This window comes from Cariama cristata, unplaced genomic scaffold (assembly GCF_000690535.1).
Source record: "Cariama cristata isolate BGI_N322 unplaced genomic scaffold, ASM69053v1 scaffold17562, whole genome shotgun sequence".
Lineage (NCBI taxonomy): Eukaryota > Metazoa > Chordata > Aves > Cariamiformes > Cariamidae > Cariama > Cariama cristata.
Genome location: NW_009605772.1, coordinates 64,851 through 82,613, shown reverse-complemented (window position 1 = coordinate 82,613; position 17,763 = coordinate 64,851). Strand labels below are relative to the sequence as shown.

The 17,763-nt window shown below is 37.0% G+C and overlaps 1 protein-coding gene across 1 annotated transcript in view; it reads left to right on the top strand.

Annotated features, from left to right (window-relative positions):
- Positions 1-2,588: 2,588 nt before the first annotated feature.
- LOC104158461 (probable phospholipid-transporting ATPase IIB) overlaps positions 2,589-17,763 on the top strand; it is a gene marked incomplete at both ends in the record, with an annotated part of 78,299 nt that continues 63,124 nt past the window's right edge. Inside the window, 2 exons of the mRNA XM_009696123.1 lie at positions 2,589-2,669; positions 12,242-12,317. Of these exons, the coding sequence (XP_009694425.1) occupies positions 2,589-2,669; positions 12,242-12,317 (157 nt within the window). The remainder of the gene's footprint in view (positions 2,670-12,241; positions 12,318-17,763) is intronic.

Genomic DNA, 17,763 nt, shown 5'->3' with positions numbered 1-17,763 from the left:
GTGTAGGGAACATGCAGATCTCAGTTTTTTTAGAAAGATAAGTGAGTTTGTTTCAGAGTTGAAATTCAAAAAAGGAAAACATGAAAGTTCAGGTGTTAAATCAGAAATACAAAAGGAGAATGAAAACATAAAAGACACCAAAGGCATGTGCTAGAAATGTTTGCATTTAACGTATAACAAAGGACAACATCACAGTAGAAGAAAATAGGAAGATTAGAAACCAGGACAGTGTATTACTGTACAAATGCCAGTATACTTAAAAAGGTGCATATTTCTACTTTATTCTAACGTTGCTTCTTTGAAAAGAGAGAAGTTCTTGGTTGACGCATTTCACTAGCAGTTTTTATTGTGTGTATGAGTATGTGTGTGGTATTAGTTTTCTGCTGTGCTATCCTCTACTGAGAGTCTTTTTATTTTTCTTTGCATAATAAAGCACATAATAGCCTGGATTAGCTAAATTGTAGGTGATAACAGATTGGAAAGAAGTGAATGATGAAGATATAGGACACCACATGTGTATTAGTTTCATATGAATTATTTCTTGTGCACCTGATGAAAGTGGGTTGGAAGAACAGGGATGCAATGAATGAACTTCGTGTGAAAGAGTACTATAAATGGCTAACAGTTTAAGATGAAGATAATTTGTGAGAGTTCATGTTCAGATTTGATTCATGTTTTTAAAAGCATATGAAATACAAAGTCTGTGTGGTTTTGCAAGGTATGAAATGAGAGATTTCTTATTTGCAGAATATAAATAGAAATATAAGTTCGTTATTTATAGAGCTAGACATTTTTTAACTAAAGTTAAACATGTTTGATAAATGTACAATAGATTAAAAAAACTGATTTTGATCTGGAAAAGTGAAAAAAATAATGATATTCAAAAATCTGTAGCCATTTTATTGGAGAAACAAAAAGATACAAATGTGTCAGATTTTAAGACATTAACACAGGTGGACAATTGCACCTTTAGTTGATTTTTGTAATGTTCAAATTATGTAATATGCAAATGTAGTTATTTTTTCTTATATTCAAAATTGAACAAAAAATAATAGCATGCTTTTAAAAATAGCTACACCTGAGGCAAGGTGTGGTTACACGTCCATAAAGAGGCTGTAAAATTAATTCGGCTTTTGAAGAGAGCACATACTAGCTAGCGTGAACAGGGTGTTGTAGCCATGTAATCTGCTCCCCAGAGCTGGTGTTTGATTAGCCTTTTGCAAGATTCATCCAGTAATAAAGGATGGAGATAACCCAAATAGTTAGGCACTACATACAGTGAGTGAGAAGGTATACACTCTTGCATTTCATCAGAGGTTATGATTCTTAGATCGACTGGGATTTGGTATTGAGCATCTGTTCCTCTCCAGAGTAGAGATTGGATTGTGGATCCATGCATGAGTGGTCTACTTGTGTTGAAATCTAATAGCTGCTTTTGGTCCTAACCATCTAAAACGTTCCAAAAGGTTTGCTTTTGTGACAAGGAGAAAGTCCTTTCTGCGGTATTCTTTCTGTGGGAGGTGAGCGTTTCAGAACAATTACCTGATGGAAGAATTGTTTCAGAATTTTAAGATGATCCTCCCTGGGCCTCTAGGGACAGCTCTTAAAATCTAACAAGCATAGAATCATTATGGTTGGAAGAGACCTCAAAGATCATCAAGTCCAACAGTATACCCAATGCCACCATGCCCACTAAACCATGTCTTGAAGCGCCACATCTAAATGTTTTTTGAACACCTCCAGGGATGATGAGTCCATCACCTCCCTGGGGAGCCCGTTCCAATCCCTAACAACTCTTACAGTGAAAAAGTTCTTCAAATCTCAGTTCTGAGAAGTTCTTCAATGAAGTAGTTCTTCAATCATCAGATTTTTTTCTTTTTCCTTCCCTTGTTTATACCATACCACCATCTATTTATAGAGCCTGCTACTGTAGTATCTGAGAGTCTCTTACTCTTTTTAGTTTTAGGGTAGCAATGCTCATGGGTCGTAGACCCAATTTTATCAAACTGGTTTAGTGTCTCCCTAACTTCAAGCATTTGAGTAATCCTGTTGATGTATCCAGGCTTTCTTGTATCTAATGGGGTTTTCTCATGGGTTGATTGCAGATGTGCTTGAGCATTTAAGACAGCTTGAATCAATTTTATTGTTTCCTCTTGTATTCAGTTGACTTTGTCCTTGCTGGACAAGTATTTTGTTTCCAGTTTCATTAAAAACAAAACAAATAAACCTCACTTTATTTTTAAAATAACAAATATATGGAAAACATTTTAAATTATACTATTATAAAATAAAATGAGGCTGTTAAGAGAAAATAAATTAGATAAAATTTCTAACTTGTGTTATAAATGTAAAACAGCTTAGTGTTTGAACTATCAACACATTTAAAATACTGTCTTCGATCTGGTTCCTTTATAGCAAGATGTTCTGAAGAAACACAGTGTTTCTTAGTTGGGCAAAAATGTCATGTACTAAACTTAGGATGGGGTGGGGGGGGTCATAAACTGGAATCTTTACCACTAAAAGGTTCTTCAAAATATGTGATTAAATTTAAGTTTAAATAATAGTGAGTACATTACTCTGTTTTACAGGATCTCTTTTCAATCAATGCTTATGTTTATGCTCAGAAGCCACAGCTGGATATTCACAGTTTTGAGGGTACCTTCACACGGGTAAGTAGTGTATGTAAATGCAGTTCTACTTCTCTCCCATTTCTCAACGTAAGTGAAACCTATACTTAGTGTCAAAGTTGCATCAGATCTTTCCTTAACTTTACAGCAGTAGTTTTTTCCGTGTTCCTGTCATGGCAATACTTCATATAAAAAATATTTTGGTAAATATGTATTACAGAAAGCTAATACAAAAAGAATATCTGAAAAAAAGCAGAATCCGAGAATTGGATATTTGTTGACATCACTAGAATCTTTTTATATGAAACCATTTGTACAGTAGTATATATTGTTTGTCTCCAGGCATCTAATGTATTGCTCGTATATGTCAAGAAAGTGGCAAGTTGAATATATTCAGTAGCCTGAGACAATGCAACTGATAGTTTATGTGCAATAAAAATGTGCCTTTTTTAACAGCATTTCTGTTCAAGGGCAAGCTAGTACTTCCAAAGTTCAATTATCTCAAAAAGTAAAATAAAACTAAAAGCTACTTATGGGGGCTTTACTAAATCTTTTTTCCAGCTATAATTATATTCAAAACCTGATATGATAATAACAATGCAATGATTTATGTGAGTGGGTTTTTTTGTTGTTTTCAAAAGGTGCATTGCTAAAGTTAACCCTCTAAAGCAGCATGTCCTAATAGGTAGTAAATTTTTTTTTTTTAAATTGCTTTACAGATTTGTAGCCTTATATTAGCAGATACAGTGGTTGTTTTGTTTATTTTAGCCAAACCCAGTGTTGGTAGACTCGTTCCTCTTGACAGTTTGTTTCTAAAATAATTTGAGAGACTTAACTACTATGGAGGTAGAGAGAAGGGTTTTTTTTTTTACCCAAGTGACTCAAATTGGTAATAGATTTTGTTCAGTAATTGGAATTCCAGTTCACCATTCTAAGTACACTGATGAATGAGATATTGCAGTTGTTGGCTCTCGAAGCCCAATTTATACCAGTTATATAGTTCATGCTGCCTACGAAGTAAATGTCATTTGCCCACACCTTCTAAAGCTGTAAGCAACAATGTTTACTTAAACCTTGTATTGACCAATTGTCCAAATGAAACTTCTATTAACAGCTGTAAAATTCATGTTGTTCCTGTCCCAGTGGCTAAGTGTATACTTTTCTAAATATAAATTGAACTCCTTAGAGCCTTTTTAACAACTCTGGTACGTGTAATTGAGACATTGGGAAATCATCACTAAACAGTTGCTCCCTGTTGTGGGTTGTGTTTGTACATGTAATAAGAGCTGTATTATTCAAGCATCCCTGATATGTGTAAATAACCCTGATGCATTTTATGCTTTCAGGTTTACATATGTGTTGTTTGGACTGCTTCAGTAGGGAGGGCAGTTTAAACTGAACTTGTGAGTTGCATGCATCTGAGGTCAGTGCCCTCAGATTTGGTGCATAGTGGGTCACACTGTAGATGTTTTCAGAAGATTTTTTTGTTATTGTTGTTAACAGTGTACCTTCTGCATAGTGAAGTGTTAGTTTAGGACACTTTTTTACTGATTTATCTTTCTCCTTCTGCTGTGAGCCTTTGCTTCTTACACTAAATCAGTTTTTGCATCTACTTTCTACGTAAAAAAAAATTGGTGTGCTTAGTGATGCTAATGCATACATTTTTCCTACTTAAGCATTGATGTTCAAAGAATTCTTGCAAGGGTAGGTTGACAGGGTAATAGCACATTGATTTTTCTTTTCGTTTTTTTCCTCATTATGAAGACAGAGTACTAACAATGTAGAAGACAAACTTAGATAATTTCAAAAAGTGCATGACCATAAAACAAAGCAGAAACTTAGGTGCACAGCTTTGGAGTTTTTATGAGGGAACAACTTCTCTTAAGTGCCTCTGTGTGAGAAATATACCCACAGCAAACCTGATAGCTGTCATAAGATACCTTTTGCAGTACACCTGCATAACCACGTCGGGAGGAGTTAAAGCTCTTCTGTACTCTGTTGATGTCTGCCAGCTTCACGTGAAGTCATTCTCTGTTGTCCTCCATGGATTTTGGTGCGTTATATGGAGTCAGTGCATAAAGATGAGTGTGTGTCCTTGCATGGGCATGCAGGAAGGATCATGTCTGGCCCTTAAATAATGACATAAGTAAATTCCTCTCCTCCTCTTTCCTTTTCTGGACATCCTACCAAGAAACAATAGATAAGCTAAATTAGTGTTCTGTGAAAATGTGTGAGATTGTTCTTTTTTTCCCAGGGCATCATCCATGTCTTGACTGAGCTTATTTTGAAATAGTGATGCACAGAACAGGGATTTACACAGATGTAACTACTAGAGTTTCTCTTCTGTCTGATGCTCCTATGTAGGCTTGATAAATTAGGAAGCTATTTCATCAGTTCTGAAAAAGGATGAGAAAAACACATCTGTAGAAAGAGGAAAAAAAGGTAGCCATACTTCTTAACCCAGCTTTCAAAGAGTACTCTAGACCATTACATCAGTGTGTACTGGCATGACCAGTATTAGTTACCTTTTGCTTACAGCTTTGGTGCAGAATCATGGAAAAAATCTCTCTTCTGCTTTTGACTTTGGCTTTTTTTTGTTTAAATTTCGGTCCTTCTTCCTCCATTCCCTTAAGAATCTATTCCTTTAATTTCTCCTGTATTGCAGCTCTGTGCTGTCACCTCAGTTTGTTCATTTACTTTGGGAATATGTCTAAATCTTTTTTTTTTTAATTCCAGTAGATATCTCAGAGAACTGATTCCTTTGAGTTTAGTTCATCTGCTGTAATAAACTTTTTTCTGTCATACAGCACTATTTGGTATTATTTTTTCCAATATAGCACCTTGTCAGGTGTTTAAAAAAAAACCCAAAACCAGACAAACCAAAACCAAACTACCTTGATGCAAAACCTGTTGCATGTAGCTGTTGATTCTTTGGAAAAATACGTATTGAGATGTGAGCACTGAAAATTGTGTATTCATTTATGAGTAGAGTCTCTGGCCTGTGTAATTACACAGGTGTTTTCTTGGATAAGTCTTGTATTTTAGTTAAGAGAATGTTGAGACTTTTTTTTACTTCATATTTGCTGTTAAAGATTTACCTGTTTTGAAGCAATGGTTGTGTTCACTTCAAACTGGCTTACTTTTATGTTGCCACTGAAGGGTATTATGTTTTGCAGCTCCTTTTTACTCACCTTCCTTGTGCTGGCATTAACAGCCATACAGACAGCCAGACTAATGTATGCAGAACCTAATCTGACCTTGTCCAAAATACATATGCTAGTAAAAGGAACATAGCAAGAATAATTGACTATGGGATTGGGGTGGGGAAGGAATCTCTTTCAGTGACGCAACTAAACTAATGCGTGTTCTTCCACTTTCCTACGGAAGTTGGTGGGGATTGTTGTGCTGCATCCTGTCAGGTAGGAGTAGGTCTAGAAAAGGTCACGTGGAAGTGGTACACTGGTTCATTCAGGAATTAGGTGTTTAGTATCAAAGGCCTCTGTCATTATCTGAAAAAAATTCTAATAAATTGTAGCTTTTGAAACCTTTTAAATGGCCACTTGAAATTTGTCATGATCCTTGGTCAGCAGTATTACGAATTCAGGACCGAGAATAGGATATATTCAATTTTTTATTTCACTACTCATCTATTCCTTTTTCTCTGCACATGCAAGAGCTACAGACTAATTTCCTAGAATAGGATCTGTAGGCAGTTTAAATCTGTGTGATCGATACTGCACATGACTTCAAAAACTGAGCCTGAATATGAAGCTTGAATGCAATACTGAACTGCACTATTGTGATAGTGAACTTAATTCAGAATTTAAACACCAGTAAACATATAGCTGCTAAATTAAATTCAGCCCAGCAGACCTTAAGTGGAAACTGCATCAGCTGGACAGAGATGCCCTTGTATTTCAAATTTCTGCTACTAGAGTGAGTGATGGATTTTGTTTACCCCAAAACATATATTGTTCTGTTAGCTGTAGCAGTGTCAGAAAATTTGCAGAACCATTTTTTCTTACCACAGACCTGGTCTTGTATAAGAATTGGAGTCTTTGTCCCTTCCTTGCTTCATTTATGCCTACCATCTCTCCAAAAGTAGAAATAAAAATAATACGAAACAGCTAAACTCATAGCACATAAATATACTTTTTATTTTTCATTTCAGTAACTTACAACAAATGAAAAATAAGTTTAAGTCATCATCTGTTTGGGTATGGAAGGTTTGGTATTTGGTAAATTGGATGTAGAAAGGTGGAAATGTTAGATGAGGGCGTAAAGACATGAAAAGATCGTAATGAAATAAGCAGAAACTGACTGATCAGCCAGACCATTCTGTTGATGAGCATACCATGAGTGGAAAGAGAGCTAGCTCATCAGACACTTTCCTATTTTGAATGACCTAAAAGGAGGCATTTTGCTAAGTTTTGCAGCAGGTAGTCATTGGACAAGAGACTTTTTCCTGACTGTGTTGTCAGCTCTCCATAATCACTGCAGGGCTTTTGATTTAATAATTTCGGTTTCATAATAGAGTTTCATAATTCACTGTCTTAAAATCTGCTAACTGGAGAATAAACTAAGGCAGAAAAAAAGATTATTTTTTTTTTCCTAGCTTAGTATCCTATTTCTGACAATAGGCAGAAGCAAACTGCTGGGAAAGAGAGTAAGACTAGAGTAAGGAGACGGTAATGCCTCCTCAGAAGATTCTTCTATCTCTTAGCAGCTCATGATGTGGGAACTTCCTGAGTCAGAGCTGGTTTCTGTAAGTAACCTGCAGTTTTCCGTCTTTAAACTTACCCAGTCCCCCCTTGGACCTCTGTAACCTTTTAGCATTCAAATAGGAAGAAGTTGTAAAGGTTAATTACATATTTTTATGAAGAGCAATTGCCTGTTGTTTTAATTTTGCTGGCTTTATAACTTTGTTTTTTTCTTAGGTAAGAGACAACAGTATCTATCCTCCCTTTCTAGATACCCATTTCATAGATATCTGTCATGTTCCTCTTTAGAGTTCAGGTTTAGTCATATCTAGTATGGTCGCTACATTGACCACCCTTGCTGCTCTTTCTAACATTTTCCAGTTCTTTTTTTATTTTGTTTGGAATAAGGGAAGGGGAGGAGGGGCTTAGAACTACATACTTAAGACTTGGTGGTGGTGCTCTTTTTTCCTCTCCTAGTAATTCTAAGCATTTCGTTTGTTCTCGACTAATAAATTAGTGTTTTAGTTGATTTGTAATAGTCCCAAAATTTGTTTTCTGAGTAGTTAGGACAATTTCTGAGAAGTTATGAGTTCTGAGTAGTTTTTATCAACTCAGAGCTCATCACTTTGTGAAGACGGGATGTTTTCTTCTTTTGTGTACATTGCTTTACATATTACTGTATGGAATTTCATCTGTCCACTTTTTTGTAGGATATATTAAACTACAGTATCACCACAGTGTTAAATCATAGGTGTTTTTTTCTGTAGCTATTTTGTTCTGAAGTCTTACTTTAGTCTTATCTAAAGTTACAATTATAAAGATATGTAAAGATATAGCAGCAAACATTTCTTTGAATTTTACAGCTTTTCTGTATCTCTAATTCTGTGCTAATGGCTAGTTAAAACATAATGCTCCTGTCAAAATTAAAATTCTTCCTTCATGCTGGAATTCAAAATAAAGCAAAAACGACTACTTCAATATGATTGCAATTTTAGTAAGTGGTAGGTGGGAAGTTATCTCTTTCAGTGTTTGGGGGGAACTATGTGGAGTCCTACTGTGGACAACAAGTATTCTGTGTGGAACTTCTGAGAGCAAAATACAAAACCTTTTTCATTTATTGAGACTAAATTCATCACAAGTATGGTATTCCCATCTGTGTCCTATCACTGTATGTTGATGACTGTAGAAGACTGGTCCATTCATTTGCATAAGGTTGCAGTGTTTGCCTGAAGTACAGGATCTTTGCAGTCAGCTCTCTGTTAGTATACATCATCCTATAATACACCTGCTGGGGACTCTGACAAACCCTAGAATGATTTGCTCTTTGAGGTACCTTAGTGAGTTCTTATAAATAAAAGCATTTTCCTTGTACACCTGTACATTGTTTTCAGCTGACCTAGCAATGCAGTAAAACTCCACAAATTTCTTGTTCAGAATACTTGAGCAGAATTTCGGGTTTTTTGCGGTGTATGATGGTCGGTAGAATTGTAAAGATCGAGCAAGTTGAAACAGTTTTGAAGTAAGCAGAATAGTTTGTGGATGATAAAAAATAATCCAGGTTAGCGTGTGTGTTGCTGACCGAGAAAAATCTGTGCATCTCACAGCAAGTTGTGTGAAATTAAGACTCCTGTTTGGTGCCAGGCCCACCGTTAGAGTTGAACATGGCAGCCTTCCACTCTTGTCACAAATGGCTAATCAGCATTGTTGGTATTAAAAGTATGAGAGAATTTCAGGGAAGTTGTCCTGTTAGATTCAGTAATTCTTGGAAAGCCCATGATATGAATGAAATAATTCAGTATTTGTTTTCAACTCACATATGGCCAGTTCATGTCCTATTTCTAGCCTTGTAGAAGAAGATTCTGAAACCTCTAAGTAGGTTCCATATGGAAACTTACCACTGGACATGGTCATGTGTCAACATTACAGGTGTAGATGGCAATCTTTCCACCGACTGCCATGTCCCAAACAGCTGCAGTTAGTATTTTGACTATATTCCTAGCATCTTCCTCTGGAAAAACTACTGTTCTTACATAATTTCTGTTTAGACTTATATGTCTAGATGCTGCTTAATTAGGCTTTCTGAAGGATGAAATAATCACATAATCCAAATAACCCAGGAACAATTGTAAATCAAACCAGAAATCTAAGCATTATGAAACAAGGAAAATTTAGCCAAAAATTTAGGCTGTGGATGAACCTTATTAAAGGCACTCATGTCAGAAATAAGTTACTGAGTGTTGCAAAGATGATTGATAAGTGCCACAAATGATACTTTTTTTAAGCTAGATAAGAATACTCTTCTTATATTTAATGTTTCAGTGATCAAGACTTCATGTGTCTTGATGTGTCATATGTCTAATACTACCAATAATTTTGAATATTGCTATAGTTGCTGATCCTGTTTTACCTTCAGAGAGATACTTCAGTTACAGAATCACAGAATGGTGCGGGTTGGAGACAACCTCTGGAGATCATCCAGTCCAAACCCCTGCCAGAGCAGGATCACCTACAGCAAGTTGCACAAGAGCATGTCCAGGCAGATTTTGAGTATCTCCAGAGAAGGAGACTCCACAGCCTCTCTGGGCGGGCTGTTCCACTGCTCTGCCCCCCTCAAAGTACAGAAGTTCTTCCCCACATTCAGATGGAACTTCCTGAGTTTCAGTTTGTGACCGCTGCCCCTTAACCTGTCGCCAGGCACCACTGAAAAGAGTCTGGCCCCATCCTCTTGATACCTGCTCTTAAGGTATTTGTAAGCACTGATGAGATCCTTTGTCAGTCTGCTCTTGGTCAGGCTGAACAGACCCAGTTCCCTCAGCCTTTCCTCATAAGGGAGATGCTCCAGTCCCCTCATCGTCTTTGTTGCCCTCTGCTGGACTCTCTCCAGTAATTCCTTGTCTTTCTTGAACAGGGCAGCCTAGACCTGGACGCAGTACTGCATAGCAGAGGGAGAGGAGATCCCCCCCTCGACCTGCTGGCCACACTCTTCCTCATGCACCCCAAGATCCCATTGGCCTTCTTGGCCATGGGGGCGTATTGCTGGCTCATGGGCAACTTGTTGTCCACCAGGACTCCCAGGTCCTTCTCCACCAGGCTACTCTCCAGCAGATCAGCCCCCAGCCTGTCGTGGTGCATGGGGTTATTCCTCCCGAGGTGTGGGACCCTACACTTGCCCTTGTTGAACTTCATCAGTTTCCTCTCTGCCCAACTCTTTAGCCTGTCCAGGTCTCCCTGAATGGCAGCACAGCCTTCTGGTGTATCAGCCACTCCTCCCAGTTTGGTATCATCAGTGAACTTGCTGAGTTCTGTGAACTCTGTCCCTTCATCCAGGTCATTGACAGAAAAGTTAACAAGACTGGACCCAGTACTGAGCCCTGAGTTTGTTTGGGTTTTTTGTTTGGTTGATTTTTGGTTTGGGGGGGGAGGGGGTTGATTGGTTGTTGTTTGTTTTTGTTTGGGTTTTTTTTAAAGATTAAAATGGGTTTTTATTGGATCTCTAAAGCTGAACATTCCTTGGCCTATCAATATGAAGTACTTCTGCTGTTAGGTGGCAGTATCTTGGAATTCACTTCTGCTCTTTGTAGTACTACCCAACTAATGTAAATTCCTACATGATATTGTGTTACTCCATTAAAGTGGGCTTGTGGTTGCTGTTGTCTCAAACATAATGTATTTGAATTTTTAGGAGTATGGCAAATACTTCTTGCAGTATTAATTCCTTGGGTAAGAATCAAAAAATATGTCTTTTTCATAATGAAAGACTAATCTTATAGAACATTCATTATTCTTAACAGAATTTTTATTTCTTGTATGAGTCTTGATTCAAAACTTGTGGTTTTCTTATAGCTAATTCCATATCCTCCCTCTCTTCCCCTCTATTTTGACAGAATGGTTCTCTGTGCTGTTTAAACAATGATTTTGCTTCACTTAAGAGAATAAGGGGTATAGTTTCCTTGCTATGTAGGGATCTTTTGAAGTACACACAAAAATGTACCTGTTTAAATTTGAGACTTTTCTTTTTTAGGAACAGATTCATCCTGTGGTTGGTGGTTGTTTCAAAATAGAGATGAAAAATGGACATAGGTTTTGATTATTGACATTACGTAGAGCTTATTGTGCACTTTGGTAAATCAGTGGTCCCCCTTTTCCTGCACAATGTTGAGCACAATCTGTAATTTGATCAAATACACTTGATTATCCTACCTCCTGAAGTTTCCTTTAGTTGTAAACAGCGCATTTCACAGCTTCTAATGAGTAACAAATCTGTGCATGCTCCAAATTGCTTATGAGAGATTAAGTCTGTTTACAATCTGTGGACCGTTATTGCTTGGGAGGAGAGAGAGAAGGAAGAAAAAGGAAGTTTAAAATAATCATGGAATCAATTTCCTATTGGAAGTATTTTCCTATTGGATACGTATTTTATAAGTATATGGTAAGACAACACAAGTGTGCATTTCTTTTAAAAGTCTAAATATTCTTCCCTGGAGTTGATACGATGTCGCCTGGGTTGCAAAATGATGATGTCCGTAACTTACTGTATGCATTATGCTATAAATTGTCATAGAGAACAGGGTATTAATTTTTGGTGGCTAGTGTTCATAACTCACTTTAACTGTTTGGTATAGCAAACTGTTCTGCAGTTTAATACATCTGAGGAAAACAATGTGTTCCTTTTAAAATACTATTGACTTTAGTTCTTTGAGTTATAATTGGGTTTATTGGAAATTTATTTTTGCGTGTGCATACAGAGAAATATGTATGCAATGAAGTAAGTGCAATGAATACTATTATGCAGTAATTGATACATGGTAGTAGACATCCTGTGCAAGTTACTCTTGTTCAGATGGTTTGGCATTGTTCTTAACTATGACTATTTGTGATGTTCATTTACTTATTAGCTGTCCATATTTTTAACAGGAAGACAGTGATCCAGCAGTTCATGAAAGCCTAAGCATAGAAAATACATTATGGGCAAGCACTGTTGTTGCTTCAGGTGGGTGTTGCAATAGCAAAGCTGATAATGTGTCTAAGAACTTCTGTGGATGTGTATCTTTATTTTAACAATGTGAAATATGAACGGCTTTTGAAAATCATTTTGTCTTCCAGGCTGTTAATCTCTTGCTCCTTTGTTGTCTGCCTTTCCATCAGTTTCATCGTGCTACTCACAATATTTTCATAACTTTTTAATCCTTCTTAAGAATTTGGTTTTTTTGGGTTTTTTTTTTACTTAAATTTTGCTGTTTCAGTAGTGCTGTCCCTTGTACCCCACTAAAGTCACTGACCTTTTTGTTTTAATTAAAACTTCAGGTTGTCAAGTGCTCTGTTCAACTCACTGTGGATAGGGTCCTGTTGAAAAGCAAGGGTGGTTTTGCATTTCGTAGGAGTTTTTATGTATACTCCATGCTATGGGTGAAGTTTGCTTAAAATCTTTTATCAGGCAAAATCTTAATCGGAAAGTATAGCTCAGTTATACAGTTACGTAATTTTAAAATAATGGGATCTAAATATTAGTAATGTTTCATATGTATCTCGGATACTATACAAAGTTCACATTCAGGCTTTAAGTCATTGTAACTTTTTTAAGAGCAGAAAATTAGTTTCTTCAGTTTTTGCTCTGTGTTAGAAAAGTCAAAAGGACTGTAGAAAAAAGGGCTGTGGTTATTCTTCTGCACAAAAAGGCTGAGAATAAGGAATTGGGAGAGCATGATTTCTGAAAAGGAGCTAGGATTTAAGATAGGGAATTGGAACAACTGGAAACATGAGCCAAGAGGAGGATGGGTATGGAGGGAGGGGAAGACAATAAAAAAGGGTCTCCACCTAACTTGTAAAGTTAGTCCCTACTATGAAGGCTTCTTGCATCAGTGAGGGGCCTCCTGGAGGGTTGTGGGGAAGAGATCAAGTTTGAGGAGGTGGCAAAGGAGTCTGTGACTGAGCAGTCTTTTCCAGAGTCTGAAAAGTTAGTCATGTTGTTTGATGCTCAGCGTTGTTTGATTTGATTGCACTGGGAAACTATTCTGTCAAATGGATGATGCCTAAAATTGTCCTCAGTTAGGCTTTTGACTTAAGTAGCCAAGATCACTAACTGTATGTACAAAGATGCTGCTCATGAATTATAAATATCAATACTGTGTAAATTTGTTTTGAGTTTGCTTTTACCCAGATTTATGTACGGGGGAAAACTACACTCAAAGAGTATACATTTGCAAAGTCAGTAATTCTAAATCAGTAATTTTTAATTTTAATTGAAAACCATTCATGTTTTCATTTCCAGGGAGGATGATTTGATTTTGTTTAGAAATGTAGCTAATGTCTGAGGCCTCTTGATCTGCCATCTGAAATTGGCACCCAAATTAATGGAAACAGTGCTCCTTAAAGTTTATGCCTTAGCATATATTTGGGTTTTTTTATTTCTGAGGAGTCTTGTGAAGGTTTAATTGTTTATGAAAGACTTAGATTCACTTTTAAAGATGGCAGTAGAAAACCATAGAAAAGATAATTCTCTTGTTGGAGAATGGTTTTGAATAGTGGAATAAGACTCTAAGGGAGACTCAGGGCAACTCACTGAATAATACAAAGTAGAAATATTGAATGGCTTTTCAAGCCTGTAGCCCCTTCTGAAAGGAAAAATAACATGTGATCAAGTAATTAAAAATGGTATCATGATCTGCATACAGAAGTTGGTTGAATTAAGGTAGCAGAGAGAAATAATTTATTTCAGTAACTGATTTTGTGACATTAATTATATCTTAATCTAAACTTTGGCATGTCATTCATTTCACTTATGTCATCTCGTGTTAACTACAATTTAATACTGTGATAACTGCAGTACTTACATGAGGAGCACATTATCAAGCATACAAGATTTCTATTTGGATATTTGCTTGTACTGTATGGCATCATAAATCCAGATCTTAAGAATTGCTCTGCAGCTCTGTGGAGGTAATTATAGCATTTGACAGAATTAGGCCTTTAATGAAGAGTAGGAAATTATTACCTTCAGTCTGTTGCTTATCTAATAAGGAATTTATAAGGTCTTATAGGTGCAGTGTGCATATAGTCATGAACAAGACCATAAGGCAAAACAATTAGCAGATTGTTAAAAATAAGATGTTCTGGATTTGGTTGATAACTTGTATACCATTCAGTTGTTTTCATCTAACTTTCAAGTTGAATATACACAGCTAAGTTAGGATAGTTGATGCTAAGCAAGTTAAATTTGATTTTTTTATAGGTTGGTTTTGGTTTTTTTTTAATTAGACTTCATAATTGAATTTCCAAGATCTGTGACAACTGAAAATCTTGTTAATAAAAACACTTGTCACTGTCTGACCTCATTATAAACACATATAAACTGCCTTGCTTAAAGCCTGCCATGGCGGGATGCCAGAGGTGGACTCTGCCTACACAAGTTTGCAGGCACCTCTGTGTCCCCTCTCCTGCCATGGCCTGTCACAGTCCTTGATTATATCTAAAAAATTTAGTGGAAGATTACACTTGCACACAACCTCTGCAGATGAGTGCCACTCAGATTCCATGAAAACAGAAGAATAAGCAGTCCATAGCATGTGAAAGTCTGTAGATAGCTGCCTCATCTCAACCACGCTTGTATCTTATTTCAGTCTCCTTACGGTTGAGGCTCACAGTTCTGTTACCTGCAGATACTTTTCACCCAAAAGTATATGACATCTATGTGCAAGCCTAATCTTCTAATACTTTGCCGCTTTGATTCAAGAAAGAGGGTTTGTAGCCTGTGCACAGATGGTAGAGGGTAGAGTTCTGCCCTGGAACATTGCCTGTACGTGTCTTCATTTACCTTGAGACTCTTCAGTATGGCAGTCTTTAAGGCATCCTAGCTTGGAAAGCTGCTTCCTCCAGCGCTCTTTAAGCAGCCTGGACATCATCTGTTACTAAGCCAAGCAGATGTGACCTGTTGCTCTTGAGACTATGTTATACCCTTGCTAACCCCTTGGAGGTTGTTACAAAGCATACTGTGTCAACCTGCACTATTATCTGGACCTACTATTGACTGATGCTGTCAGACTCAAGGGTGGAGACAGGGAGCTACATCAGTGACGCCCAGGAAAGGAATATGTAGCTGAGTTGCAGTTACAAAGCCTTACTTAATTTTAAAAAAGATTTTGCCTAGGACATACAGGACAGTTGCTGGGCATGGGGGTTCTCCTTCTGATTTTCCTCCTTCCAGTGATTAACTATATACTGAATTTCCTGATACTCCCTTTGACATGTTAGATAAAACACATTGCATCAGCTAGGAGAGCCCACTATCTCCCAAGATGCGTACTGTTGCTGTTTCTCAAGGTGATACAGAGGGTCAAGGTCAGGCTAGGAAAAGTGTTTGGGGAATTATGTGGGGAATACCTCAGAAAAATTGAGCTCTGGTTGCTGATGTCCTGACAGTTCTAGAGGAGAGAGACCACAAATCAATCATCTTGCAGATCAGTAACAGTAAATGTAAGTGTATAAAGGTTTCAAGGAATCTTATGAACTATGTGTTGAATGCAGATTACCAAAGCTCATGAAAATATCAGGATACTACAAGAATGGATTTTACAGAAAAAAAAAAACACCTATTGGTAGAACAGTACAAGTGGCAAGAAAAATATTTGCTATAATGTAAGACTTTTTAATTTTGGGAACCAGAAAATTGGTTCAACAAAATTGTGTAGTGTCAAACAACTCAAGAACAAACTATTCCACAGCCTTTTTAGATCAACAAATAAAGTTCAGGAGGGTAAGATTTCTCAAATTTGTGCATTCGGGAGGTGTTTACTTTCCTTGCTTTCAGTATGTCTCTTTACCCCTTAGAATAACAGTAAGCTAAATGGGGAAAAAAAAGTAATTACCATTTTGTCATGCTGAATATATACCCAGATGTTCTACACTCAGAATTGATAGGTTTAGATACCTCAATGGAGAGGATATTTCTGCTGCTATCAAATCTGAAGTGCTTTCTGCCCCTTGCTGTAAAGCCCTGACCGAGATCTGGTGACTGTGTGTATGATGTTTATCCTAACCACAGAACGTACAAAGACTAATTTGCCAGGATCACACTGGAAGCCTCTGGCAGGGGTGGAACTCAAAAGCTGCGCTCTCAAGTCCAAAGCATGCAACCATCGGTTTATTATTCTTTAATAAGTGCAATAGGAAAAAATATTCTGACCTTTTCCACTTAAAGGCAACATCCCAGTGAGTTTTTAAAAGGTAGCAGCAAGGTACGGAGTCTACATGCCATTCTTAATATCTATATTATTGCTGTGCAATTGATAATAGGGCCTGAAGGAAAGGAAGTTTTGGTTAGTGAAAACTTGAAACAAGTGCTGTCACTGAAGAAACAACTTTGAATATAACCAAATAATTTAAACCACTAAGTATTCTGAAAACCTCTTAGGTTATCTTTAATTAAATTACTTATCTTTCAGATCATTTGTGTTCATGACATCACTGACTGTGCTGTTTGTATTTATTGAAAGCTTTTGCAGATTTCCTTTCAGAAATGGAGAGGAAAGTCAGCAGTTAGATTATTTTTTTTAATTTTTTTTTTTTTAAAAAAAGCTTCAAAAGGTCCGCTGCAGTATGGACTTTCAAATTTTTGCTCTCCATTTACTATAATGGTCAGTGTGGTTCAAACTGAGTAAGATAATGCAGTTTTCTGAGAGACCTGCTGAGATATCTATTAAGAGGAGATTCCTATTAATGGAATTTTGTGATCATTTTGGCAGGTGTCAGTCTTTCAAAGTCGCTTTAGATAAAATCAGAAAAATTTATGTAACTGCACAGCTGTAAAAAACACTACTTGGTGCCAGGTCCTACACACAATTTTAAATAATTTGAGCACTCTCTTGTTTTTATATGATTCACATAGTGCTTGGGAGTTATCAAAAATTAATATGATCACACACCAGATTCAGAGTATGCCTGAGTATTTGCGTGTGTTAATTCTGCACAAGTCCTTTTTTATCTCTTTTCCAGGCCCACATGTTTATTCTAGTTGTATTTCCTGTAACTTGTGTCTCCTTTGTTAACCACCGTTCCCTTACCAGTCAGTGGTTGCCAAGTTTACATGAGAGCCAGTTTGAATAGAGGCTCATACATAAAAATACTTAGAATCATAGAATCGTTATGGTTGGAAAAGACCTCAAAGATCATAAAGTCTTACCTTTTAAAGTCATTGTCTTCAATAAGCCCAGGCTTGTGGTACAGCTGTGCTTCCAGGAACTCGAAACTGGATTCAGTTCTTTCTACTGTGGGCCAGGGTGGAGTTTAGTGCAAGTATGCATCTTCCTTCACAGCTAATGTTAAGCTTAGATTTTCTGAGGATAATGAAAGAGAATAGTGGGTAAGAAAAAAAATCTCAGGACACTAGAACTGTCCCTGGTGCAACCGCTGTGGGACAGCACTAAAATTAGGCTCAGAGTTCC